This window comes from Capra hircus, chromosome 8 (genome assembly GCF_001704415.2).
Source record: "Capra hircus breed San Clemente chromosome 8, ASM170441v1, whole genome shotgun sequence".
Classification (NCBI taxonomy): Eukaryota; Metazoa; Chordata; class Mammalia; order Artiodactyla; family Bovidae; genus Capra; species Capra hircus.
Genome location: NC_030815.1, coordinates 7987185 through 8015026, shown reverse-complemented (window position 1 = coordinate 8015026; position 27842 = coordinate 7987185). Strand labels below are relative to the sequence as shown.

Here is a 27842-nt window from a genome sequence, read left to right as displayed (position 1 = left end):
CACTCTTCCCAGTGTGCCAGCTTAGGGGCCCCGTGAGTCACCCACATCGGCATTTGGGCAGTGTGAGGGGGTCCTCAGCTAGGACTTCTGTGTGGACACCCACGTGTATACGCCCAGGTGGGCGCTGGGTGCTCCGCGCCGTGCCTGTGATACACTGGAAAGACAGCTTCAGCCCCTCTGCTCTATGAGCTGTGGGCCTCTGACCCCGCACAGCCCCGGAGCTCTCTGAAACTGTCCAGAGAGGGCAGGAACCAGCCTCGTCACAGTGCTGTCCTGCCAGGCTGGTTGGTAGGTCCTCTCTTGTCTGCGGCCCAGGTCATTCCTGCTTTAACCGTGCTCCTCGCACCCGCTCTGGCCATCTGCCCCGGGGAACATGTATGTTACGAATTTGAAGGTGGTGTTGCAGGCATCTCTTGGTCAAACGAGACCATCAGAGCAGGGGATAAATGTACCGTAGCACCCTCTGCGTGGATGCTTACCGTGCTGGGGTAGGGGCAGCGGCTGTACAGCAGCTTCACCCGGGGGTTGAGATCTAGCTGGAGAGGCCCCTGGGTCTGTGACTCCAGTACGGACGGGCTGTGAGCAGGGAGGGGCCTCTAGGGGTGGAAACCAGGCGTGTGGCGCAGCTAATCAAATCAAGGCTGAGATCTGACTTTCCGACCTGGTGTGCTACGTAATCCCCGAGCCTCAGGTTTCTGAGTCTATAAAACGGGGCTAGTAGATGACCTCACTCATAGAATTGAAAGTGCAGTGGGAGGAGAGGGAAGGGGACATGATGAGGAATAGAAGGATGCAGCGTCTCTGGGTTAGAAGCACCGCCGCTGGAGCCCAGTGCTTGGACAAGGCCGGCGGCCGCGGCCCGGGACTTCCTCTCGCTTCGGTTTCTTCATCTGCCGACGATCGTGACGTTGTCAGGTTAAATGATGTAATATGTGCAGACGGTTCACACTGTGCCTGTTATGTAGGAAGAACCCCACAAATAGGAGCTATTACTGTACTGAGGACCCAGCATAACAGGGGTGGGGAAGGGAAATGCTGTGACCTGGGCATGGAGTGAGGCACGTGGGGAGAACTGGGCCCTTCAGGGATGTTGGGGACAGCAGAAGCCAAGACACGGAGACGAGCCCATGCCGGGAAGGCCTGGGGCTGGAGGCCAGCAGGTGCGGCCAGGGGCGGGGAGCACGTGTGTGCGGGGTGGGGCGGAGGCAGGAGGTTGGATACCACACTGCGCAGCCACGAGGGAGCCCCCGGGTTACTGGATCCAGGCTAGCCTCGATTTTCCTCATCTGTAAAAATGGGAGTATCGGTATCTGGCAGAGATTAGGCAGGCAGGCTGAACCCCGATCCTGTCTGCCACAGCTTGGGTGCCCCCCAGATCTGTGATGGCCTAGGAGAGCTTGAAGGACTCTTCTCTGTACTGACCTGGGGCCCCAGGGAAGACTCTCAGGGGTTCCCACCTGGGCATGGCGTCAGTATCCTACAGGTGGGAGCACCCCCTTTTTGACACCGCAGCCCTGGAGCCCCCGTTAACGCCTGGGGACCCAGGTCAGCTTCCATCCTGAGCAGGTGACAGACTGCAGACCAGCGAGGTTCCTGCACAAGCGCCACGCAGCCCGGAACCCTGAAACGGCCCACTGTGCTTTGGGGGCACAGCCAGCTGGCCCTGGGCCCCTGGGATGCAGTCAGCGACGCAGAGGACGCACGGGGAGGAGCCCCTCCGCCTAGAAGGAGGCGCCCGACGGGAGTGCAGATCAGGCATCTTCATGACAGCTCTCAACGCCTTCACCGCGACCGCAAGCCAGGCTTCCCCGATCTGCCAGGCTCAGGTGGAGGTGAAGCAGGACAGGTGTGAGCAGGGCCAGGGCTGCGCAGTTCAGGTGTCAGTGAGCTCGGGGTGTGTGTGCAGGTAGCAGCTGGCCCAGTCTGTCCTGGATGTCGGGGGCAGGACTCCTCCCACGATGGCAGCCCTGCTTCCGCTCTCCCCTGTCTAGTGGCTGCAGTATCCTCTCTCTGGTGATTCCCGGCTGCCAGTGGAGAAGTGGGAGATTCCCACTTATACCCAGAAGTGATGTGCTTTAGCCTTTTCCCCTCTGCATCCATCCTCTGAGCCAGCTGCGATGCCAGGGGGCAGGACCCACCCCTCAGGGATCCCCGGTTGGAGCCTGTTGACTCCAGGATATGGTCATGGGCCACGGGGGTCTGTACAAGCGAGGGCCTGGGCTTGTGCAGCGTGTTCGGGTGCGTGGCGGCGTGTGCGTGTGTGTCTTGCTGCATAGGACACAGCGTGTGGCCGTGAGGGTGCGTGACCTTCACGTGTGGTTAGCATGTACACATGTAGCAGTGTGTCCGCATTGTGAGTGCGGCGTGCATGAGTGTCTGTGTGTGGTGTTTGTGTGGAGCGTTTGTGGTGGTGGTGGTGGTGGTGTGTGCGTGTGCCTGTGAGACACTGCTCCACGCCCACCCACGACGAGGGTCAACATGCCCCCGGAGGCATGGGCTGCTTGTGTTTAAATAGTACAAAAATATAAAAGTTTTTTTTAATTGATGTATAAGTCACTTACAGTATTATACTAGTTTCAGGGGTGCAGCAGAGTAATCTGATGTCTTTGTAGATTATACTCTGAGCAAAGTTACTACGACGTACTGACAGTATTTCTGGTGCTGTGCGTTCATCCCTGTGACTTATTTACTTAATGCCTCACAGTTTGTCCCTCTTAATCCCCCTCCCCTGTCCTGCCTTCCCCTAAGGGAACTCGTTTAAGTAGCATGTGTTTATTTTTAATTTCAATTTCCAATTGTTCATTAGTAGCCTATAGAATACATTCATTTTCATACGATGACCTTGTATCATGTTGCTGTTCAGTCGCCAAGTCAGGTCAGACTCTTTGCAGCCCCGTGGACTGCAGCACATCAGGCTCCTTCCTCCGTCTCCCTGTATCACGAGACTTTGCTAAACTTGCTAATTAGTTCTGCGAACCTTTTTTTTATTCCTGGGGATTTTATCCAGATAGTCATATCATTTACAAATAGGGACAGTTTTACTTCTTTCCTTGCAATTAAAAAAAAATTTAATTGATTGATTATTTTTGGCTGCGTCAGGTCATACTTGTGGCTCAGCTGCCTCACAGCAGGTAGAATCTTAGTTACCTGACCAGGGATCGAATCTGCGTCCCCTGCATTGGAAGGCAGATTCTCAACTGCTGGACCGTCAGGGAAGCCCCTTTCCTTGCAGTTTGTATAATCTTATTTCTTTCCCCTGACTTACTGTACTGACCAGGACTTCTAGTATGATGTTAAATAGAAATGGTGAGTGTAGACGTTACTGCCTTGTTCCTGATCTTAAGATCTTCAGTCTTTATATCATTAAGTGTGATATTAACTATTAATTTTTATAGATGTCCTTCATCTATGTCAGGTTAAGAAAGCTCTTTTCTATTTCTGGTTTGCTGAGAATTTTTTAAAAAAATCATCAGTGGATGTTGAATTCTGTCAAATGCTTTCTTTCTGCATCAGTTAATGTAGTGTGTGGTTTTACCTGTTAATATCATTAATTGCATTAATTGATTTCTGAATACAGAATAAGCCTTACATTCCCCAAATATACTCCAGTTGGCTATCAAATACTATTCTTTCTATATATCACTGAATTTGATTTGCTAGCATTTCGTTAAAGGTATTTGCATCTGTGTTTATAAGGGATGGGGCTTCCTTGACGGCTCAGACAGTAAAGAATCTGCCTGCAATGCACAAGACCCAGGTTCTGTCCCTGGATTGGGAAGATCTCCTGGAGAAGGGAATGGCTACCCACTCCAGTGTTCTTGCCTGGAGAATTCCATGGACAGAGGAGCCTGGCAGGCTATAGTCCATGGGGTCGCAAAGAGCTGGACATGACTGAGTGATTAACACTTTCACTTTTATAAGAGATATTGTCTGTAGTTTTATTTTCTTGTGTGGTACGTGTCTGACTTTGATAGAGTAATGCTGGCCTCATAAAGTGAATACAGAAGTGTTCTCTTCTCTTATTTTTCTGGGGAAAAAATGTACAGAATTGATGCTGCCCATATTTCTACTTTCAGTGTTTAGTAGACTTTTTCTCTTAAAGATTCCTAAAGCTTCAGGTCCCCCCAAACCTAGACTCAGCCCTGTTTGGGACTTTGAGGGTGAGTTGCTTTCCACAATAGAGACTTCACAATGTGTCATAAGAAGCAGCAGGGTACTGTAGGTCCAGACAGGTGAAATTATTCAGCCTCTTGCTTCTAGCTTCCCTCAGCTAACTGCCAGTGGGGCAACATAATTTGGCCAAGACCTCTGATGGACCTCAATCATGACTTGCTGTGTGACTTTAGGGAAATCACTCAGCCTCTCTGAGTCTCAGATGAACCAAAGAGGAAAAGATGACAGATATGTCTCCTTCAGAGTGCGCTGTAAAAGGTGAAAATGTGCTCAGAGAACTAGAGAGTTCTCCTGGAGGCATAAGGAACTTTAAACAGGTCTGTGGTTTATGAGGGAAGGGGAGGAGACAGGCTTGGAAGGGGAATAAGGAGAACCGGCTGAAGGGAAGACAGGAGGAGAGCCCTTTGTGGGGGGTCAGTAATAGGTGCCATCCGTGGCCTCTGGTCTCCCGTCTGTTCTCACAGGCACTGCCTCATCTGAGTCCCCTGAAGCCCTCTACGGGACCATGATAACATGCATCCATCCATTCACCATGTCCTAGGGTCCTCTCTGGGCCAGGCATTGCACAGGCGAGAACACTGAGGCTCCATGAGGGTAGGACGTGCAACACAGCCAGGAACAGAACTGAAAAAGAACCCAGGTGTTAGCGGCAAGCCATGGTTTTCCACTGTAGTAAAAGCAAGCAAGTTGCACTAAGGTCAGAAGGAAGGAGACAACTGGTCTACCTCATAGAGCTGTGTGCGTGGGAACTCCAAGCACTGCTGGCCCCAGTGCAGACTTCGGGGCTTGCAGCCCTCCTCAACCCCTTACTCAGCTGGGTAAACCGAAGCACATTTCATAACCCTGGTGCTTCGGTTTACCATCTGTTAAAGAGGCGGTAACATTGCAACCACCTTATACATCTGTTGCAAGGATTAAGTAAGTTAATAAATACAGAATGCTCACAGCAGTGCCAGACACATATGAGCGCCACACAAACACTGGGTGTTACTTGTCAAGAGGCTTGGCCATTCTTTAGGCTCTGAGAAGCCAGAGAAAGATGGAGTTAATACAAGGATCCTTCGGCTTAGCGATCCTTCGGCCTGCCCCTCTGAAATGGGTGAACTGCCCAAGGTCGAGCAGCCCTGCAGACCTCACACCAGACACAGGCTTCCTGAGTCCTCGCTCCACAAGAACGGCTGCCTGCCTGCCTTTAGATCCGTGCCTTTCATGATCCAATGTTCTTAAGAGAGAAACAGTGTGACAGCAGGTGACACAGAATCCAGGTGGAAGCCAGTCAGGAGGAGGAGAGTTGGATGTTTTTCCGCGAAAACCACCTTTCTAGGGGAGGTGAGCTTTCTGGAACCTGCCAAGGAGAGGGAGAAGGTGAGGGAACAGCAGCCACCTTGTGTCTCCTGCAGATGCTTTCTCATGGGGACATGGCATATCTGGGACTGCCCCTCGGCCTGGCCAGACGCCCCCTTGCACCCCGATGCTGCCGCATTGAAAGGTGCAGGCCTTGGGAGGCCGCCGGCTGGGAGTGAGATCACGGTGCGGAGGAGCAGCCTTCCTGCGTGGCTTAGGGTCTGGCGCCACCTTGTGGCCATGGGCCATGGCTGTCTTTGCACAGGGCTGATAGCTTAGCAAGAAGAGGCTGCTGGCTGGGCTTCCCCAGAGGTCATCAAGACCCCACTCTGGATTCTATAAGGCCTACCAGGGACCCCGGGACTTGAGGACAGAAGAGGAGGGTGAAGGATCCAGAGGATTTGGTGGAAGGCCCTTGATTGGGAATTTTGAACTGGACTCTGATGTAGCTCCTACTCCAGGTGGCAGGCTATGTGAGCCGGTGTCCCAGGAGGCATGATAACCAGTTTTGGTCTCAGACTTGACCCCAGTGCACGCTGGGCTTAAAGCACCTGTCTGCTTACGGGTGGGGAGTGGCTCCGGTCCTGCCCACTCCTACCTTCATCTCCTCCCGTATCTTGGGATGCTATCACAGAGGCAAGCTTTGTTTCTCTGGCAGATGTTATGGTTGAACCAACGTGTTCTGGGCTCATTGTCTTCCATTTCGCTGGCCGTGCTGGACAGAGGGGCTAGTGGCTTGGGGAACAGGGGCGCGGAAGGGCAGAGCAAGAGCTCCCTTTGCCCTGGCGAGGCTGACCTGAGTGAACCTGAGTGTTGGTGTGACCTCGCCTGGGGACCTGAATGCATAGATAGGCTTGGGTTATGAGACATGATCGTTCCCCCATTGGGCCCCCTTGTGAGGCTGGGGGAGGTAGAGGCTGTGGTCTGCGAGAGTAGGCCTGAGAAGGTAGAGCTTTGTGGTCTGGCCCCTGAGGGAGTCTGTGGCCCCCGGCACTGTGCGCTGCAGGTGCCACATCTGAGTAGAGAGGAGTTTAGGAGCAGAGAGACCATATCCAACCTGGGAGACCCAGGGCACCAAGGCTCTCCTGGCCACGTGGCTATTCTGGGTGCCCTGCGGAGCCTCTGGACTCGAAGCCCTGCTTCAGCCCCGTCACCAGGGCACCCTCGACCCCTCCTGCCCTGTCTCCCCAGGCCACTGTCCGACCTGATCCGACCGCCCCCGCTGCCTGGGGTCCTGGAGTCCGGCTCCCCAGCCCCTTCCAACTGCTTGGGACCACTCGTCCTTAGAGCGGGTTCCCCCGCCCAGCCCGCTGCTACGGTCGCCTCGTCTAGTCGGTCTCCTTCGGGCCCGCAGTTCCGACATAGCTTCCCTCTCCTCTGTCCCTTTCTGTCTCCTCCAGAGCTCTCTGTCCGTCTCCCTTCTCTCTGTGCACGGGTCTGTTTCTTTCTGTCTCTCTCCACCTGTCTCCATCTCTCTCTGTTGCCGTCTCTTGTATCTCTCAGTCTCTGCCCCTCTCTCTCAGTGGCCCCGTAGCTTTCCAGGTCAGCTTCAACAAGCAACCCCCCGGGCACCCTCTCCTTCCCTTGGCCTCTCCCCCTGGTCCCGTGATTTTGGGAACTTACAGACTGAGGCCGAGAGACAGGCAGTGACTCATGGGAAGCGGCGCAGCCAGTGAGCGACAGAGCCTGGAGCAGACGAGGGTTCGACGCCCTGCTTCGCTTCAGAGCTTCTGTTTTGCCAGGTGTTAAGTGACGGTAACCAGAGCTGCCCCGCAGAGCGAGACAGGCCCTTCGGGACACGCCTGGCCCGTGGTGGTGCCCGGTGGGGCTGGCAGCCGCACACTGTTCACTCCAGCCTGACACCATTCCTGTTCCAGCGCCTCCCTCCCCGAAGTTTCCTGCGGGGCTGTTCTCCGCTCACCGCAAGGAGTGTATATGCAGGAAATAAGGCGTCCCTCTCACCCCCTCCCGATGGGTCTTCTTCGAGGTCCTTTCCATAGGTGGGAGGCCCGCCAGTCTGGACTTACATAGGAGCATCACTGCAGCTTTGTATTACTTTGCAAATGCAGGCTTTCTCTGCTCTGCTTCTAAAGCACGGGCTGCTGTGAAATCCACGTTAGGTTCCTGGGCAATGCCCACCTTTCCCGTTGCTTCAAGGAGCGGGGTACAGAGCCCTTCTCTGGGAGCCTCTTAGAAAGTCGGTGTACCTGGGGAAGCGGCCTGCCTTTGCAGTGCTGTGACAGTGCTGTCCTGCAGGGGGGACTCAGCCCTGGGGGACAGGAGTCTTCCTTCTTCCACAGGGCCCCCTGGAGGAGAGTGTGAACAGAGACAAGCTCACGTGTCCATGAGAGATAGACAAGACACGAGAAAGTCGGGGAGAGAACCAGCGATGGGGCTGGGGGGCCGGCAGGGCCCAGGAGCCGAGGGAGGGGTGGGATTTTTTTCTGAGCATGAGGGGAAGTCAGGGAGGGCCGTCTGTGATTTTGACAAAGTGCCTTGGCTGCTGGGTGGAGAGAGGGTTGTTCTGGGGGCAAGAGTGGGCCCTGGGAGGCCAGTTAGGAGGCTTCTGCTCTGATCCAAGAGAGAGGGGGTGATGGCGGGGACCAGGCTGGCAGTGGTGATAGAGACAGACCCCCAAGTGGGCCCCTGATGGGGTGCCTGGGGACAGCAAGGACCATGTAGGGGGTCAGCCACGCTCTCAGCCTCTGTGATTCTGGCTTGGTGGTTTAGGAGACACATTCCCAGGGGATGGCCAGGGACGCACGTGTCATTCTGTCCTGTTGTCTGTGACCCAGATTGATCCTAACGGGGCCCACTGTGCTTTCTGAACCTTGCTTTGGTCCTGGCGCTGCCAGCTCCTCTGGGGTGGGCTTGGCCCCAGAGGCCGCTGGCTGAGTCTGGCTTCTGTGTGTGCTAAGTTGCTTCAGTTGTGTCTGACTCTTGGTGACCCTATGGACTGTAGCCCGCCAGGCTCCTCTGCCCATGGGATTTCCCAGGCAAGAGTACTGGAGTGGGCTGCCATCTCCTTCTCCAGGGCATCTTCCCAAGTCTGGCCTAGATGATGCCGTCCATCCTCCCCTTGTTGTGGCTTGGAGAAAGCGTCTACGGTTTAGGGAGAATTGCAGCGGGCATGGACCCACAGCCAGCACTTGGATCATCTCCCCAAGCTCCCCATCAGCCTCATGACGCTGCAACTCCCCTATGGCAAAGGAGAGTAGCAAAGACACAGAGCTGGGGTGGTGAGTCCAGGCCCCCAGAGCCATGCCCTCCACCGGCACTGCCCCCCTGGCCCTGTGGCCCTCCCGGAGGGAGCAGGGTCCATGTGTTTGTGTGGCTGAGTCCTGGGCCACGCCTCGACGGAGGCACCACTGTAGGCTCCCCCTAGCATGGAGCGGGGCACACACGAGCTTTGGGGTCCAACAGCCTCGGCCAGCTCCCGGTGGCTCCCGCATCCACCTCTGGAGCCTGTGCCTGGGAGCCCTGCCTGCCTGTCCCACATGGGTTTACTTCTGCCTGTCGCCTGGGACCCAGGCCACACCGGGCAGCCCACCAGTGATCCTCAGTAGGAATTTCATAAACGCTAATTCCTTTCCTCCTCCTCCAGAGAGGTGGAAGCCCTCCTGGAATTTCCCCCCCGGGACCCTGGACTTGAGCGAGCCCACCTGCGGTACTTCCTTGGCAGGCCTGCAAGGCCGCTGGGTCCCCCTCTTCCATTTCTCACTGTATAGATGAGCAAGCCAAGGTGGGGGAGGGGACAACTTGCCCAGGCCCCCTTCCCCGGCCTGACCCCACCCCACCCCACCCTGAAGCCTCAGTACCTCATTCGTGGGCTGGGAGAACCCCTAGAGCTGGTCCAAGCACCTGGAAAACCTCAGAACCAAGGAGGGGCGGCTGGTTTGCCCGGAGGGCCTGGCCCTTCCAGAACCCCCGCCCCAACCCATGCCTCTCTCTGTGTTCTGTCCCGTCTCTCGCAGGTATATCCGCACCATGTACCTGGGGATTCAGAGCCAGCGGCAGAAGGAACACCAGCGACGCTTCTACTGGGCTATGATGTACGAATATGCAGACGTTAACATGCTGCGCCTCCTGGAGACCTTCCTGGAAAGCGCCCCCCAACTGGTGCTACAGCTCTGCATAATGATCCAGAAGAGCCGCGCCGAGACGCTGCCCTGTGAGTCCCCCCACCCCCGCCCCGGGGCTGGGGGCCGCCCTCCGCGCACACTCCAGGGGCGTCGCCCGTCTGATCCCCGAGTCCCCGGCGCCGCATCTCTGCGCCCCCGCGTGCGCGCCGGTACCGCCGCCGGCACGTGTGCGCTTGCGCGGCCTTCACGTGCGCAGAGCAGAGCCCGGTCTCCCGTGTCCCCACAGCGGCAGAGCAGGGGGCCTGGGTCTCCCAGTCCAGGGGAAAGGCCCCTTGTCTTGGCGCTGGCCTGAGCCGCGGCATTTGCACACACCGGATGGGGAAGACAGCACGTGCCCAAGAGGCTAAGTCGTGTCTCGCGGCATCAACAGTTTTAGACATCCTTGAGCCGTGGTGCTTCAGACGCGTTCACAAAATGCAGAAGCCCCGTTTATAAAACAGGCTGAAGCAGCTGTGTTCTAGGTAGATGGTGGGTGGGGGTCCAGAGCCCAGGGTATCCCGCCCGCCGACCCCACTCCGGGCCCCTGCGGCTCCAGATAGTCTCCAAGCGCCCAGGGGCTGGTCTGGACACCACTGGTTTCTACAGCGGCAGGAAGCCTTTGGGGGCCACCCGGCGACCCAAGAAGCCCTTTCTAGGTGGGATTCCTCTGGTCAAAGCACACTGTCACCCTGGGTTGCTGATGTCAGGACAGAGACCAGCCTGCAAGTGTCCAGGTCATGTCAGAACTTATTTCAGTGGGGCTGGAGTTCTGATTGGGGCAGAGGTCCGGGGTAACAAGGGGCTGGAGATCACGATGCTTGGGGGATACTGCGGACATTTCATCCTGGGGAAGATGTAGGCTATGTGAACCCCAGCATTTGAAGGGATGTAGGGGAACCATGATTGTTCCAAAGAGCAGGAGGGAGCTACCAGGAGATGGTTATCAATTCACCACGTGGGAGACATTTCAGACAGCGGGAGCCATCCAGAGACAGAGAGACTGTCTCAGAAGGTAGTGAGTTTCCCGTTATGGGGAGCATTCAAGCAGAGATGTTGCTAAAGGGACTCAGTGCAGAGATTCCTGACTCCAGAGGATGTGAATGTGTATGATCCACAGTAGCAAGACAGCTGGGGCAGAGGGTCCCTGGCCATTGGGACCTGCGGCCTCCTGGGTCCTTGCCTCTGGGCCCCTGGCTTCCCAAGCTGCTCCAGTGGGCCCTGGGTGTCACCAAGTTCACAGGCACCTGTAGGGCACTCTCCAGTGGGATCCCCCCTTGCTCCACACCATCTGGAGAGGACAGCCAAGTCTGCGAACTTGGAAGGGGCTTGTTGGTGACGTGGACGCTGTGCGTTCTTGCAGGGCAGCAGCCTGGAAAGATGGGGTGACTCCCCCTGCTGCTTGACAGCTGTGTGACCTATGGCAAGGTACTGAGCCTCTCTGTTCCTTAGTTTTCTCATTTCTGAAATGGAGATAATATTGGTACTTACCACAGAGGGTTGTTCTGAACATTTTTGACATGATGAATGTCAAGGGCCTCAGGCAGCATCTGGCCATTTTGTTGTTGGTGATGGTAGAATTGGACCACACGTTACTAATGACATCATGGCCAGCTGGTGGCCTTTGGTGACACCTGTCCACTTTGCAGCATTAATGCTAGTAGACGCTTAGGTAGATTGCTGTTTTTGTAATAGGTGAGTTTTCCATGGATCTTGCCTGATACCAGCCTCTTCCACTTTTTCTCCTTATGCCACCTCTCCACCCTTGCTTCCTCTTTTATAACTGGGTTAACATTACAGTAGTCAGCCTGAAAGATGGATTCGTATCCAATTTACCCGTAAAACTGGTTGTTTTTGTTCAGTCGCGCAGTCGTGTCTGACTCTTTACGACCCCATGGACTGTAGCGCAGCAGGCTTCTCCATCCTTCACTCTTTCCCAGCGTTTCCTCAAACTCGTGTTCATTGAGTCAGTGATGCCATCCAGCCATCTCATCCTCTGTCGTCCCCTTCTTCTGCCCTCAGTCTTTCCCCCCATCAGGGTCTTGCCCAGTGAGTTGGCTCTTCGCATCAGGTGGCCAAAGTATTGGAGCTTCAGCTTCTGCTTCAGTCCTTCCAATGAATATTCAGGGTTGATTTCCTTTAGAATTGACTGGTTTGATTTCCTTTCAGTCCAAGGGACTCTCAAGAGTCTTCTCTAGCACCACAATTCAAAAGCATCAATTCTTTGATGCTTATCAATTCAAAATACAATCGTAGTGGTAATATTAAATCATGCAGATATTATGCAGATATTATAGGCCTTCCTCTGTGGCTCAGCTGGTAAAGAATCCACCCGCAATGCGGGAGACCTGGGTTCAATCCCTGGGTTGGGAATATCCCCTGGAGAAGGGAAAGGCTACCCACTCCAGTATTTTGACCTGGAGAATTCCAAGGACTGTATAGTCCATGGGGTCGCAAAGAATCGAACATGACTGAGCGACTGTCACCTTCACTTTCATTTAAATATTTTGGTCATTTGGAGTCCTCCTTAAATCAGATGTCTCTGGTCAAGTTTAAATAAAGATAAAAATTATACCGTTTACCTGGTAACATATGCCACTTTTCACTGGTAATGAGCCTGGTGTCCGCTGGGAGCTTCGAGAGCCTTCCTGGCTATGGCAGGGATGGGGAGGTGTTCCCGCATGGTGAGAAAAGTCCACCAGAGCTGTGTGTAAATTCCATCTCCGCCACTTACTGGCTTTACAAGTTGATCTCCTAACTGGGCTTCTTCGTCTGGAAAGTGGACATAATAACTCCTCTGGGTGGTTGTGAAGGTCTAGTGAACTGCACATGCCCATTTACAGCACTTTGGCGGGTGTCTTATGGGTACATGACGCAGTCTTCCGGTCCACAAAGATGCTTTCAGTCAGGCGCCACACTGCCTGCAGAGGGTAACAGGGAACATAACAGAGGTGGTCCAGGCCCTCATGAATCTTCCACTCTCTCTTGGGAGACATAACAGGAGCAGTTAGATAGCCGGCCTATTGTGGCAAATGCTTTAAGCAAACAAACACGATGCCAGGACTGCAGTACCTGGGGTGGGGTGTGCAGAGAGCTTATCTGTGCAGGGTTGGGCTTCCCAGCTGGCACTAGTGGTAAAGACCCCGCCTGCCAGGACAGGAGACATAAGAGACGTGGGTTGGATCCATGGGTCAGGAAGATCCCCTGGAGAAGGGCATGGCAACCCACTCCAGTAGTCTTGCCTGGAGAATCCCGTGGACAGAGGAGCCTGGCGGGCTACAGTCCACGTGGTTGCTCAGAGTCAGACACAGCTGCAGCGACTTAGCACACACACATCAGAGAAAGCTTCTCTAGAGAGTTGACACTTAGCCTGAGTATAAACGATGAGGAGGAACCAGCTATGGGAGGAGCAGAAACAACCTTCCCTGCAGAGGGACTTGCATATACAAAGGCCTTGGGGTGGGAAAAGCCTGCCTTACTCTAGAATATGACAGGACTCAGCATGGCTGCAGGTCAGCAGTCAGGGGAAGGAGAGTGATGTAGGGGAGGGTGGAGAGGAAGGCGTGGGCCTGACAACTTGGGTGTGTACCAAGTGCAGTTCGAAGGGTTATGTAGGAAAGCCATATGATCAGATTAGTTTTTAAAAAAATTATTTGCCTGCACGAATTTTAGTTGCAGCATGTGGGATCTAGTTTCCTGACCAGGGATTGACCCTGGGCCCCCTGCATTGGGAGTGCAGAGTCTTGGCCACTAAAACACCAGAGAGGTCCCAGATTAGCTTTCTTAGTTTTATTTTTTTATGTATTTTTGGTTGAGATGGGACTTTGTTGCTCCCCGGGCTTTTCTCTAGTTACGGAGAGTGGCTTCTCTCATCTCAGAGCACCGACTCTAGGCGCTTCAGTAGTTGCAGCTCCTGGGCTCTGGAGCACATGCTCAGTAATTGTGGCTCACAGCTGAGTTGCTCCAGGGCGTGCGGGATCTTCCCGAATCAGGGGTTGAACCCATGTCTCCTGCATTGGTGCCAGATTAGCTTTTAGAGAAGATCCCTTTCCTGCTGTGCAGGGAGGAAACCAAGAGCCCAGAGCACCTGTTAGAGGCAGCTGTGGGGCTCCAGGGCTGAAACGATGGGCTTGGAGTGCATGGAAGAGGAAGCCAAGTGCACGGATTGGCAGGCAACTCTGGAGCAGAAATCAACAACACTTAGCAGGCCTGGGGGAGGTGGTGATGGAAGGAGGCTGAGATGGGGTATGTTGAGATGAAAGATGCTTTCTGGGGATCGAGTTGAGTCAGCACCTCTGTCACCTTTCCCGACTTTGGGGGTTTTCTGATGCTTTTGGCCGGGGTGGGGGAGTGCCCCTCGCTTCACCCACACAGTGCCTGAGCCTGCCTTTTGGGATTGAGCCCCCACTGAGGTGGTGTCCTTCTTATACGACTCTGTGACCTGTTATTCTCGGCCTCCCACCCGCCATGTGTCAGGCATCTGCTCTGCTATAGGCAAGATGCTGTGTCAGGAATGGTTTTGCAAACACACCTCTCCTTCGGTGGGTATCCTTAAACACTGGTTTTCTTTTAGACAAACATTGAACTCTTAAATAAGCCCCTGTCTTTCCATCCCTTTGGTGTTAACCTCCCTAATTAGTTTTCTTCTTCGTCATCTTTTTTTTTTTTTTTTTTGAGCTGCCCCCGTGCATCATGTTGGATCTTAGCTCCCCAACCAGGGATCAAACCTGGATCCCTTGCACTGGGCGTGCGGAGTCTTAACCACTGGGCCACTGGAAGTTTCTGGTTTTTTTCTTTCTTAAGCTGACTTGCTGGCTCCTCTTCTATCAGAAACCCTCCTGCTTCACACTTGCTCCTTTTTCCTGCAAGAGCTGATAGGAAACTCCACAGAGATGCAGGTGCCCATCCGCTTTCCCTGCTGCTCCTGCCTGAGCCTGTTGGAGGAGGCGTCGGCTCCCTCTCCTGATCAGCCGTCCCCTCTGCGTGAGGACCAGTCAGCTCCCTCTCCTCAGCAGCCGTCCCCTCTGCGTGAGGACCAGTCAGCTCCCTCTCCTGATCAGCCGTCCCTTCTGCGTGAGGACCAGTCAGCTCCCTCTCCTGATCAGCCATCCCCTCTGCGTGAGGACCAGTCAGCTCCCTCTCCTGATCAGCCGTCCCCTCTGCGTGAGGACCAGTCAGCTCCCTCTCCTGATCAGCTGTCCCCTCTGCGTGAGGACCAGTCAGCTCCCTCTCCTGATCAGCCGTCCCCTCTGCGTGAGGACCAGTCAGCTCCCTCTCCTGATCAGCCGTCCCCTCTGCGTGAGGACCAGTCAGCTCCCTCTCCTGATCAGCCGTCCCCTCTGCGTGAGGACCAGTCAGCTCCCTCTCCTGATCAGCCGTCCCCTCTGCGTGAGGACCAGTCAGCTCCCTCTCCTGATCAGCTGTCCCTTCTGCGTGAGGACCAGTCAGCTCCCTCTCCTGATCAGCCGTCCCCTCTGCGTGAGGACCAGTCAGCTCCCTCTCCTGATCAGCTGTCCCTTCTGCATGAGGACCAGTCAGCTCCCTCTCCTGATCAGCTGTCCCCTCTGCGTGAGGACCAGTCAGCTCCCTCTCCTGATCAGCTGTCCCTTCAGCGTGAGGACCAGTCAGCTCCCTCTCCTGATCAGCCGTCCCCTCTGCGTGAGGACCAGTCAGCTCCCTCTCCTGATCAGCCGTCCCCTCTGCGTGAGGACCAGTCAGCTCCCTCTCCTGATCAGCCGTCCCCTCTGCGTGAGGACCAGTCAGCTCCCTCTCCTGATCAGCTGTCCCCTCTGCGTGAGGACCAGTCAGCTCCCTCTCCTGATCAGCCATCCCCTCTGCGTGAGGACCAGTCAGCTCCCTCTCCTGATCAGCTGTCCCTTCTGCATGAGGACCAGTCAGCTCCCTCTCCTGATCAGTTGTCCCCTCTGCGTGAGGACCAGTCAGCTCCCTCTCCTGATCAGCTGTCCCTTCAGCGTGAGGACCAGTCAGCTCCCTCTCCTGATCAGCTGTCCCTTCTGCGTGAGGACCAGTCATCTTCCTCTCCTGATCAGCTGTCCCTTCTGCGTGAGGACCAGTCAGCTCCCTCTCCTGATCAGCTGTCCCTTCTGCGTGAGGACCAGTCAGCTCCCTCTCCTGATCAGCTGTCCCTTCTGCGTGAGAACCAGTCTTCCACGTTCCCCCTCTCAGGGGAAGGAGGGCCAGCTGTGTGGTTGGTTAACCGGCCCTGCTCGCCCTCCTCTCCCCATGATCAAAGATGACCACCTCTCTCCTCTTGGGAGATTTCTTTTATCTAATGTGAAAAGTGCTTTCTCCAGTCCTGCTTGTATGGACGTCGGTTGTTATCCTCCAAATCTGGGTCACAAAAGTTGATTGCGTCCATGCTCAGTCGCTCAATGTACAGAGGTACATTGCCTGCGTCAGACTCTTGGCAACTCCAGGGACTGTAGCCCACCAAGCTCCTCTGTCTATGGGATTTCCCAGCATGAATAGTGGAGTGGATTGCCATTTCCCCCTCCAGGGGATCTTCCCAACCCAGGGATCGAACCCATGTCGTCTACGGTCTTTGCACTGGCAGGTGGATTCTTTACGTCTGAGCCACCTGGGAATCCCCAAAGTCGGTTACTTGATCATTTGCACTTGGGTAAAGCTGCTGCCCAGAAGGTGACAGTTATGTGGTTGTATGGCCTGAAGGTGACAGATCTGAGCTTTACACCAACCTGTGAATTTCCGCTGCGTCAAACACCATCAGGTAATGGATCGCCTTGCACAAAGTGATAGGGAGTTTTGGTGCCCCGATCCTCTGTGATGTTGGCCACCACCTGGCCTAACCCTGATGGTTAGGAGGGGTAGCCCCCTCCTCCCTGACTCCCCACCTACTGTCCCACCCCCAGCCCCCTGGTGCTGAGCTGGAGCTAGCTGCTGGCTCTGATATTCCTGGGCTTCGGACCAGACTGATACAAGGATCTCCCAGCCTCCTGTCTGGACTTCAGGGTGCTCATCCCACGTCTGTGTCTTCGCCTCCTGGAATAATATAGGGGAAGATGTGTGCGTCTCCTGGCTGCCTTGCATCTTCACAGATAGCTGCGATGAAGAGGGGCACGCCTGCCTTCTGCCGCAAGAACAGAGACTCGGCCTCTCTCACTTCCCTGGAGGAGGGTCTCTCTCCAGCTCTGTTTCTGTCTCCTTCTGAGGAGTCACCCCTCCTCTCTCCCATCAGATACTTGCTTGCTATCTACACACAGAGTTCCCTGAACAACGAACTCCAGCTCACAGCCCTGCTTCAGCTCCCAGTGGCTTCTTATCAACCAGAACATTAAAACCTTACACTCTTAAACAGAATCTGCAAGGATTTTAAACAGAGACATGACACTTTCAGTGCATCTGTGTAACTTGACTTTGTATCCAATTCTGAGGACTTTTGGCTGAGGTTGCCCCTAACAACAAGCAAGAGAAAAAGAGAGTAGAGTTCTTTGTTTTTTGTTTTTTTTTAAATTGTGATAAGAACAAGTGAGATCTACCCTCTTAACAAATTTTAAGTGCAAAAGAAAGTGCAGGATGTACATGTGAGGGAAAGTCCTTAAAGCAGTAGGAAAGCTATGAGAAAGGCAGGGTAATTTCATTGGCTGCACAGTCGTAAAGGATCCGCCTCCCAGTGCAGGAAGCACAAGAGACAGAGGTGCCATCCCTGGTTCAGAAAGATCCCCTAGAGGAGGAAATGGCAACCCACTCCAGTATTCTCGCCTGGGAAATCCCACGGACAGAGGAGCCTGGCGGGCTACAGTCCATGGGGTCCCAAAAGAGCGACTAAACAATAATAGTTAGCACAGATGAAATAACAGTTGGCCACCTGAGCGTGTTTGTGCGTCGAATGCTGTAACAAGAGGGACATCGAGGCAGGCTGACCAGCGGTGCTTCAAGGGAGAGGCTCTGAGAGCTGCCAGTTCAGAAGCCTGAGCAGTAACTATAATGTGACCACTGATTCAGTAACTGTTTGCTAAGCACCTACTATGTGCCAGGCATGGTTCCAGGAGCTGGGGGCAGACAAGAGTAATAAAACAGACAGGAAGCCCTGCGCTCATGGAGCTTATGTGTCTTGGAGAGAGGTGGACAAGGAACAGAACAAAGATTTTGTCTTCTGTATTAGAAAATGGTAAAGAGGGCTCTAAAGCTGGAAAGAGAGCCACAGGGAGCAGAGCTGTGTCCAGCGTTCAGTAAGGGAGCAGGAAGGGGACCTCTGAGCAAAGATGTAGAGCAGTGAGGGAGCCAGCCTGCAGGTCACTGGAGGTACATGCACCGGGGGAGGGCATAGCCAAACGCAAGGCCTCGAGCTAAGAAAGCGACCCCAGTGTTTTGGGAGCAGCCAGGAGGCTGGGAGGATGGGGCATGATGCCCCCATTGCATCCTTAGCTCAGCCCTGCCCATGGTCTTGTCAGCAGGGCATCTTTTCTTCTTCTTTGTTAAAAAAAAATATTTAAACAGCTTTATTGAGATACAGTTTATATACTGCACAAGCCATTCATTTGAAGTACACGATTCAATAGCTATCATTCTGGGAGCATCAGAGCTTTGAGTCTTGTCGGCTGTTTGCCCCTCAGTGAGGGTAGATTTACCGGGACTTTCCAGTGATGGCAGATGGCTTCCTTCACAGTGTGCTCCAGGCCCACCAGAATTCTGGCATTCATGAGGCTTCTGCCAGGCCAGCTGAGTGGCTGACATTTGTTCTAGAATCTCTAAAGTCTGCCTTTACCCAGCTGGCAGAACCACAGTGCTCTCCTGCCTCTGTGAGTGGATTAATATCACTAGACCATGGGCCAGGAGCAGGGCATAGACCCCGAGGTCTTGGGCACCGTTAATGGGAGCTTGCATGTGAGTCCATGGGAGACGGGAGCTACTGGAGCTTGTAAGCCCAGGGCACTGGGGCCTTTGGAGCTGGAGGTACTGGGTTGGAAGCTCCCTCACCAGCAGTTTGCTGATGTTGTAGCAGTTTTAAAAGACAGATTTTGTTATTGTTTGGGCATTTCAAGGCCAATAGATCAGGAGACAGCTGCCACTGAAAAAATCACTTGTCACAGATTCCCAAGAAGAGGCCAGCATGCCACATCATCGTGGGGGGCTTGGGATAGGCTAGTCTGAATAATATCAGAAAACTCTGGGGTCCAGGGCTGTCCCTGATTGTCTGGTGCCTGGCCCTGAGGTGGTTAGGACACATTAACAGTGGCCCAGAGTGTCAGGGCCCAGTGAAGGAAGTGTGAGTTCTGGACTGGTTGGTTTGCATATGAAAAGCACCTCTTGTTTTCTGTTTCTAGGAATTTGTGAAACCTGAGAGGGGCTGTCCCTCCAGGATCAGCGTGGCCCCAAAGAGGAACCATCAGAATACAAGTACACTCTTCAAGCCTTAAAACTAGACAAATCCTTTTACTTCCTGGCGCCTTGGTTTCCTATCCTATAAAATGGGGTACCAGTAAGCATTTCAGGGGATTATTGTCAGGATTAAAGGAAATAATGTATGCAAAGTGTCTGGCACAATGCCTGCTGTATCGGGAACTCTTGGTGGGTATCATTCCTCCTCACCTCTGCCTTCTGCCCTCAAGATTTTCTTCTGAAAGACACACACATAAATGGAAGCTCCCCGGGAGTTCTCTTTTTCCACTTTCAGGGATAATGGTGGGAGGGTGAAACAGCTGGTGGGCTCATTTCTCCATCAGCCCCTTTGAGAATCAAAATACCCCTGCGATTTTGCACATGGTTTCAGAAGGACCAGACCAATTGCTGCCCTGCCCTTGAGGGGCTCACCTGCATCAAGGTGAGAACATACTTAAGGAAAAAGGGAAGGAGTCAGAGAGTGTATGGGATGGTGAATGACACTAACGTGGGAAGTACGGCCTGGAACTGAAGCTCCAGTGCTTCAGCCACCTGATGCGAAGAACTGACTCTTTAGGAAAGACCCTGATGCTGGGAAAGATTGAAGGCAGGAGGAGAAGGGGATGACAGAGGATAGGATGGTTGGATGGCATCACCAACTCAATGGACACGAGTTTGAGCAAGCTCTGGGAGTTAGTGATGGACAGGGAAGCCTGGCATGCTGCAGTCCATGGGGTCGCAAAGAGTCGAACACGACTGAGCGACTGAACTGGACTGAAGGGCTGGAAGGCAGGAGGAGGTACTGGGAGCTACAGTGTGCAGTGTCTGGCTGGCGATGGCCTGGCTGAGAAGGCAAGCCCTGGTAAAAGCCTTCGTGCAGTGGCCCTTGGGGACCTGGGAAAGGGCCATGCAGGTGCTGGACAAAGCCGGCGCAAGTGTCCTGTGGTGGGACTGCGCCTGGAGCACGTGGGGCAGAGCGGGTGTGAGGAGCTAGCTGGAGGTGACTCAGAGCGGCCAGGGGTTGTCCTGAGTCGGGCCCAGGACGAAGGCCTGGCACCATGACAGGAACTTCGGTTTGAGGCCATTGGAGAAGGGGGCGCTGAGGGGCATGAGCGGGGACTGGGCAGGGTGCACTCATAACTCAAGGCGGTGTCTTGAGAGGCCCCGCAGGCCTTAGAAGGACCGAAGCCTTAACTCTGGCCGAAACATCGTGTCGGCCACCCGAGGGTGACCGTACTGGGTTTAAGGGTCTCCCCAGTCAAAGATGTCCGACTGACACTTGTGCCCATCATGCTCCGTTTCATTGGTCTTGAGGTGTGGACGTCCTCTTTCTAGAAACCTTAGATGCTTAGTCTGGTGATCAGAGCCCTGAGACCCAAGCCTTTCCCCGGGGGTGGCCCGCCAGGAAGCCCTGACTTAGTGACCTCCCAGCTGGTGAGGCTGGACTCAGGTCTCCCAGTGGGCCAGCCGCACCCCACCCCCCACCCTTCGTGGGCTGCACCAGGAAAACGAGCAAGACATGAAGGTCACTGCCTGGAACTCGTCCTGGCTGAACAGGGAGTGTTCAGCAGTCTCCAGCCTGACCTTTGAAATGCAGAAGGGATGGAGCTGTAAGTGGGAGGGACCATAAACATAGCCAGCCTGAGCACAGTGTGGGCTTGGGTCTCGGCCAGGGTCACATGCTGACTTTGGGGTTGACCTCGGTCCAGACAGAAATCTTCCAAGTGAACCACTGCAGAGGGAAAGCGCTGCACCCCCTCCCTCTGTAACGAAATACGTGGCAGGCCCCTGAAGAGTGATCACCTAACAGGAGGGGAGGCAGGCCTCTGAAGAGTGAGAATCAGGCCCCTGAAGAGTGATCACCTAACAGGAGGGGAGGCAGGCCTCTGAAGAGTGAGCATCAGGCCTCTGAAGAGTGATCAGTTAACAGGAGGGGAGTCAGGCCTCTGAAGAGTGATCACTTAACAGGAGGGGAGTCAGGCCTCTGAAGAGTGATCACTTAACAGGAGGGGAGTCAGGCCTCTGAAGAGTGATCACTTAACAGGAGGAGAGTCAGGCCTTTGAAGAGTGAGAATCAGAGCTTTGAAGAGTGATCAGTTAACAGGAAGGGAGTCAGGCCTTTGAAGAGTGATCACTTAACAGGAGGGAGTCAGGCCTTTGAAGAGTGAGAGTCAGGTATTTGAAGAGTGAGAATCAGAGCTTTGAAGAGAGATCACCTAACAGGAGGGGAGTCAGGCCTTTGAAGAGTGAGAATCAGAGCTTTGAAGAGAGATCACCTAACAGGAGGGGAGTCAGGCCTTTGAAGAGTGATCATTTTGATCACTTAACAGGAGAAGAGTGATCTCAGCTAATTCTGGTGGTCGCCTCTTTCTTTGTGGCTTGCGTGTTCCTTTCCTGAGGAAGGTAGAGGAGAACTTGGATTTGGTTTTCAGCTCCTTTATCAGGGGCCTCTCTCAGATACCGTGAGTGCTACACTTCCTGTCCACTCTCCAAGAAAGGCTTAGATCCTTCACTCCCAGGGCGCCCAGCCCCTTCTAAGACCAAATCTGAAGTACAGTGTCTCCGTACAGTGGCTACTTTTTAAGGCCAAAGAGTCTGAGTTTAAATCTCGATTCTACTTCTTGATAGAAATGGCCGTCTTCTTTCCGTGTCCTCGGGTGGCCTTTCTTCTGTATGAGCACACCCCTGGCGTCTCCATGGGCCCAAGTGATCTGTTCTCATAAGGTCATGTTGGATCAGGGCCTGCCCCCATGACCTCATGTTAAATTCAGTGCCCCTTTGAAGGCCTGTCTCGGGATACAGTCACATACTAAACTCCTGGGGATTAGGACTCCAACCTAAGACTCTGGGGGGAGGGGAGGAGATGGAGACGCAGCCCATAGCCAGTTCCTACGTCGCAGTGTTCTTCTCAGTAAGATTCCTGCTCGGTGAATCATAGGTGTGTTTTTTCCACTAGGATGCCTGTTTCCTGTGGGGTGAGTGGGTTGAAGTGAGGGGTCTGTGTAGCCGCTGAGGATATAATGTTTAGTGATCTACAGCTTCACCAGGTTGGACATGGACAAGGCAGAGAGGTAAGATGTGGGCCGGACATCAGCAGACCCGCAGACCCCCAGGCGAGTGCTAGCGCTCAGTCCTGCACGTGACCGTCTCCGAACCTCTCCTCGTAATTCAGCAGTGATGTCTTATGACATTTGGGGAACACGACATCCTAGAGAGGACTTCCAGAAGCACTGACCGTGGACTGAGGCAGCAAACAGTTTGGCTCAGAGGAGAGTGGTCTCTGTAACACCCTGAGGCCACCCGAAGGGACAGATCTGGAAGCGGCCTAGGTGAGCAGAAGCTACGCTGACGGCAGAGGATCGATGGGGCTTCGCCACATGCAGCCAGTGGACGTCTGAATTCTGGTTTGCTAGTTATGTGGCATGGACGGGGCTACCGTCACGACACGCCAGGCAATGAAATCAGGACCGTGACAGCTGAGGGCCTGTCCTGCTTCTGCACCCCAAGTTTGTTCGAGAGCACACTCAGAGACTGGATTAGACCACGCTTCAGCAAAAGCTAAACTGCCTTTTCTTACTTCATGAGCTCGGCACTCGTGCTTTTCTGTGGACAGGGGGACTAATACATTTTGCTTTATTAGAAGGAACAGGAAAATCAAGCCTTCTTCCCATGCAGCTGCTGTAGAACTCCCCTTTGATCACTGAGGGTGGAAGCACCCCCAAGATGCATCCCTTTTAGCATCAAGAAAAAGTGATAGTGTTCACTGGAAGCGAGGTGACGTCACAAAGCTTTCTGAGGATGCTCCGGTGTCTGGTAACAAGCCTGGCATGTTGCCTGCCCTCCAGAAACCAACAGCCCAAGTCACGTGACTCCCAAGGGGACCCATCCCCCTCCCAGCCCCAACTCCCAAAGGACAGGCGTGCAGGAGGCTCAGAGGTTAGCGGGACCACTGTGACATGGTCATAGACACCTCGTGGCCTCAGGAGGGGCTGGTGGAAATGTCCTGCGTGACAATAGGCAAAACAGGACACACGTGAGTACTGTGTTCAGAACTTTCCAGAAAAGTGATAGAAGCATTGGCAGGCATTGTCAACATTGGCTTCGATGGAGAAATTGGGATCATTTCTTCTGTTTATTTTCCGCATTGGTTATGCTCAGAAGAGCCATGCATACTTATTGTAATAGTTACCCTTTCAGGCTTTTTCTCTGCTTCCACCAACAAGATCGTTTTTGTTATCAGACTCTGACGTTCTGCAAGCTGCAAACCAGCACAGCTTCTAGAAATGTTGGAAAACAGGGGGTGAGGGGGCTGGGAGAGGAAGAACCCGTGCAGGGGAGGGTGTGGGGAGGGTGGGAGGGTAAAGCGACAGAGGACTTTGATCCTTCACTGAGGTTGGGAGAGGAGTGGAGAGGTGAACAGGGGCTGAGGGGAAAACAAGCAGAAGGCTGGAGTTCTGGGCCTGCTGCTTTAGTCTTAAGAATAGGGCTTCTGGATCTGACCTTGGAGCTGAAGAGAGAAAATGACCAGGTGGCTTTGATGCCAGCCTGGAAGAACGCCAAAGGGAAATCGTGGAAATCGTGCTCTGGGGCGGGGGAGCCGGATCTGGTTAGGAGATGTGGCCCTCGGGGCAATATTCAGGACTCCAGCTGAATTGAGCTGCGTTTAGTTCTGGAATTTGGGGAGAGAGGGAAAACAAAAGCTGCGCTGGGTAGACTGAGGTGATGCTTGCAGGAGCAGAGGCGTGATGGGGAGTCTTGCTCCAGAGGGGATTCATGATGACATCTGACTAATGGTTGCCTGCTGGTGGGTGGATTGGGAGAGACTCTGGTCACTGTTTAATGTGTTCAGTTTGACTGAGTTACAAATAGCAGATAGGCAGCGTCCTAAATAAAGCTTCTCTACAGGGATTCAAATATCGCTGGGGATCAGACACGCTCACCTGCTTGTTGAGGAAACTTGGAGGGAAGAACATGCAGAGGCCTTGGAGAGCTCACCATGCTAGGGAGGGGCAAAGAATCCCCAAAACCCAAGTTACCCTGCTCCCTCCCATCGCTGGAGGGAGGCAGAGAGGGACCGGGCTTCACCGTCAAGGCTTGAAGGAACTGTGAGCAGTGGTTGGAGGGAGAAGGCAACAAGCACCATGGGGAGGCCAAGAATGAGTGAGGAAGCAGCCCAAGAAACACAGGCTGTCCTGGTCCTTGATCAGAATGGCCTTAGGGAGTGGGCGTGTAGCTGTTGTTGCTGTTTAATTGCTCAGTTGTGACCAACTCTTTGCAGCCCCATAGACTGTAGCCCACCAGGCTCCTGTCCGTGGGATTTCCCAGGCAAGAATACTGGAGTGGGTAGCCATGCCCTCCTCCAGGGGATCTTCCTGAGCCAGGAATCGAACTCAAATCTCCTGCATCGGCAAGCAGATTCTTTACCGCAGAGCCGCCAGGGACGCACGGGGAGCGGGTGAGAAGACGCTCAATGGGAGAAGAGCCTTTTGAGGGCTCCTTGGGGCATTGGATGAGCTTATGAGAAGGCAAAGGGTGACTCAAGCACCTTCTGAGAGGAGAGCTGTGCAGCTTGGGGCAGCGAGTAAGCTCTTGGTCTTCATACCCTATAATCCCTTCCGCTGGCTCCTCTGAGAATACAGCCTGCTAGTGACAAGGACATGGACCCCACGGTGAGCTTATGATTTCTTACAATGGAAACACATGTGGTCCCACCCACAGCAGAGGTGATGAGCCAGCCAGGCGGTCCAGGTTCCCCAACCCCTTGGCAAAGCACGTCAGCCTCCGCCTGCAGCTGTGGATCTCCAGAGGTTCTGGACTGGGTTATTGACACGATTTCACAAAAGCTGTCAGCGTAGCAAGCAGCCGTGGCCTCCAAGCTTGGTTCCTGATGCTTTGTTGCTTCCCCCTCCTCCATTAGGTTGCAGTGTGTGTGTGTGTGTGTGTGTGCGTGTGTGTGTGTGGGCGTCTCCCTGGCCCGGCAGCCCTGCAGTGCCTGGCAGTGGGCGTCCCCGGTTTTGACTGTGTGGGTTTGTGTCTCTCCGGCAGGTGTCTCCTCTGTGACTTCCCTGATGTCCCTGGCTTGGGTGCTAGCCTCCTATCACAAGCTGCTGCGGGACTCCAGGGACGACAAGAAGAGCATGAGCTACAGAGGGGCCCTCGTCCACCTCTTCTGGCGCCTCTTCACCATCTCATCCAGAGTTATCTCTTTTGCCCTCTTTGCTTCCATCTTCCAGCTCTACTTCGGGATCTTCGTGGTGGTCCACTGGTGCGCCATGGCCTTCTGGATCATCCATGGCGGAACAGACTTCTGCATGTCCAAGTGGGAGGAGATCCTCTTCAACATGGTGGTAGGGATCGTGTACATTTTCTGCTGGTTTAACGTCAAGGAAGGGCGGACTCGATACCGAATGTTTGCCTATTATACGATAGTCTTGACCGAGAATGCTGCCTTGACGTTCCTTTGGTATTTTTACAGAAACCCAGAGACCACTGACTCCTTTGCGGTGCCAGCACTGTGTTGTGTCTTTATTAGCTTTGTGGCTGGGATTGCACTGATGCTGTTATACTACGGCGTGCTGCATCCCATGGGGCCGCGGGCTAAGATCTTTGCCAGCTCCTGTTGTGCCGAGCTGCTCTGGGGCATCCCTTTGCCCCCCGATGTTGAGCCCATGGCGCCTCAGACCCCTGGGTACCGGGGGGCCCAGGTCACGCCTACCAGAGCCGTAACGGAACAACAGGAGGACCTCACGGCTGACACTTGCTTGCCCGTGTTCCAAGTGAGACCCATGGGGCCCGCTACCCCGACGGGGCGTCCTTACCTCCCAGAAGGGCCCCTCATTAAGATTGACATGCCAAGAAAGAGATACCCAGCTTGGGATGCTCATTTTGTAGACAGGAGGTTGAGAAGGACTATTAACATTCTGCAGTATGTCACGCCCACCGCGGTGGGCATCCGGTATCGGGACGGACCGCTCCTTTATGAGCTGCTACAGTATGAGTCTTCGCTCTGAGAGCATCCTGACCCAAGTTGAGAAGGGGACCTGAAGTGTGGTTTGCGGTAAAGCCGCCTGCAAGAAATAGAACCCTCCCTTCCCCCAAAACACAGAACACCACCACCACCACCACCACCACCACCACCGCTCCAAAAAAAAAAAGAAAATAATAAGTCACAACCCCTTCAGATAAGCTTTCTTTCCAGTCGCTGTATGTATACAAAGATATTCTCTATGTTTTGTAAGTAAAAACAAAAAGAAAACCTTTCTTTTGTTTTTTACATATAAGTAACAGTATTGAAAAAAAAAAAAATCCCACACTATGGTTTATAGGGTGGAGAAGGAGCAGTTGTCTCCACTCCAAAAGAAAAAAAAAAAAACACACAGTTTTATACCTTACACCAAGTGTAGATCATTTCCGGGATTGGTGCTGATTGAAAGAACAAAACAAAACAAAACAAACAAACAAACAAAACCTTCAACTGCCTTATGCCCTTAGGTGCTGAGTTTCATTAAGTACTGTCGCGTTTTCTCATGCAGAACTCTCTGGTGATTTTTTGCACCGGGAGAGGGAAAATTTAACAATCAAATGAAACCAATCTAGAAACAAAAAAATAACAACCGATGGATAAAACTCAAAGCAAGCATTCTTCCTATCTGATTATCTGTGTTGAAGAAAACAAATTGACCCAAAGCAAAAGCATTGAAACCCCTCCCTCTTTTTTGCTTTCTCTCCCTCTCCTCCTGTCCCTGCCCCCAACTTCTCATACCCTTCTAGGAGCCAGAAGGCCATCTGAAACTCAGATGGTTGGCAGAGCTCTTTGAAGGCCAACTAGGTGCCATTTCAGTGTTCACCTAGTAAGAATCACATTTGTTTCCTGGTGAAAAGCAAAACAGAAAAAAAAAAAAAGCCACTCTAATAATTCGATAAGAATAGGAAATTCTAAAGCAAATTAAAGGAGATTTCCATATACGTCATCAAAGAGAATCAGTAATAATAAAACTCAGCATAGTAGCAAAAAGAACGACATCAATTTAAAGGCACAATACTTAATCAGTGACTGGCAAAAATGATCTGTTCTGTCATTTTAAGGCCGTGAAAGGTATGCATTTATCACATGTGATATTGGGTAAGGCCTCTTCTGTTTCCATTTGGTGGGAAGCCTTAAATTGATCTGGAAAGAATTCATTTTTTTCATTTGTGCTTTTTAAAAATAGTTAACACAAGAGGAAAATTAGAACATAAAAAAAAAATCAAATTGTAATAACCTACCCATTTCAAAGACTGTTTGGTGCTTCTGTCTTTCACCATTGTGGTTGGCTGAAAGCTATTCAGCTCACTTGGTGCATCTGGGTTGAGTGGGGAATTCTGTGTGTTGCATGTGTGTGTGTGTGTCTGTGTGTGCCCACAGTACACACACACGCACACACACACGTGTGCGTGTGCGTGTGTGTGTTTATGTGTGTTTGTGTGTGTGCGTGTGTGTGTGTCTGCTGCAAGGTCTTGCCAGAAATGTAGAAAAAGCGATATAAGAGAGATTCTGGGTATGGCTAAGGTCAAGTGTAAGGGGCTGGGAAGCTGGGGAGGGGATGGGGCTTGATCTTGAGTTTCTGTCTGACGGCAAGACACAGCAGCAGCATACTCTGGGTCTTAGAAGGCGTGTCATTCGGGTGAAGGTTTGATTCAATTATTTATTTTCTCATTGTACCAAGTTGAATTTCTCGAGGTGTTGCAAGTATGTTCAAATCATTTTTTAAACGTTATTTTTCAAAGTATTGCTCCTGTAAGGAATATTTTGTTTTAGGGCATCGTTTCAATCCTATCATCTCTCTACTTGGGCACTAAAAACAAAAA

The 27842-nt window shown here is 53.2% G+C and overlaps 1 protein-coding gene across 1 annotated transcript; it reads left to right on the top strand.

Moving 5' to 3' along the window:
- LOC102175401 (XK-related protein 6) lies at positions 1464-27832 on the top strand. Its single transcript, XM_005683533.3, has 4 exons — positions 1464-1545; positions 1654-1846; positions 9492-9688; positions 25041-27832. Exons 1-4 carry the CDS (start codon positions 1464-1466, stop codon positions 26003-26005), a joined length of 1437 nt encoding a protein of 478 aa, XP_005683590.2. The 3' UTR covers positions 26006-27832.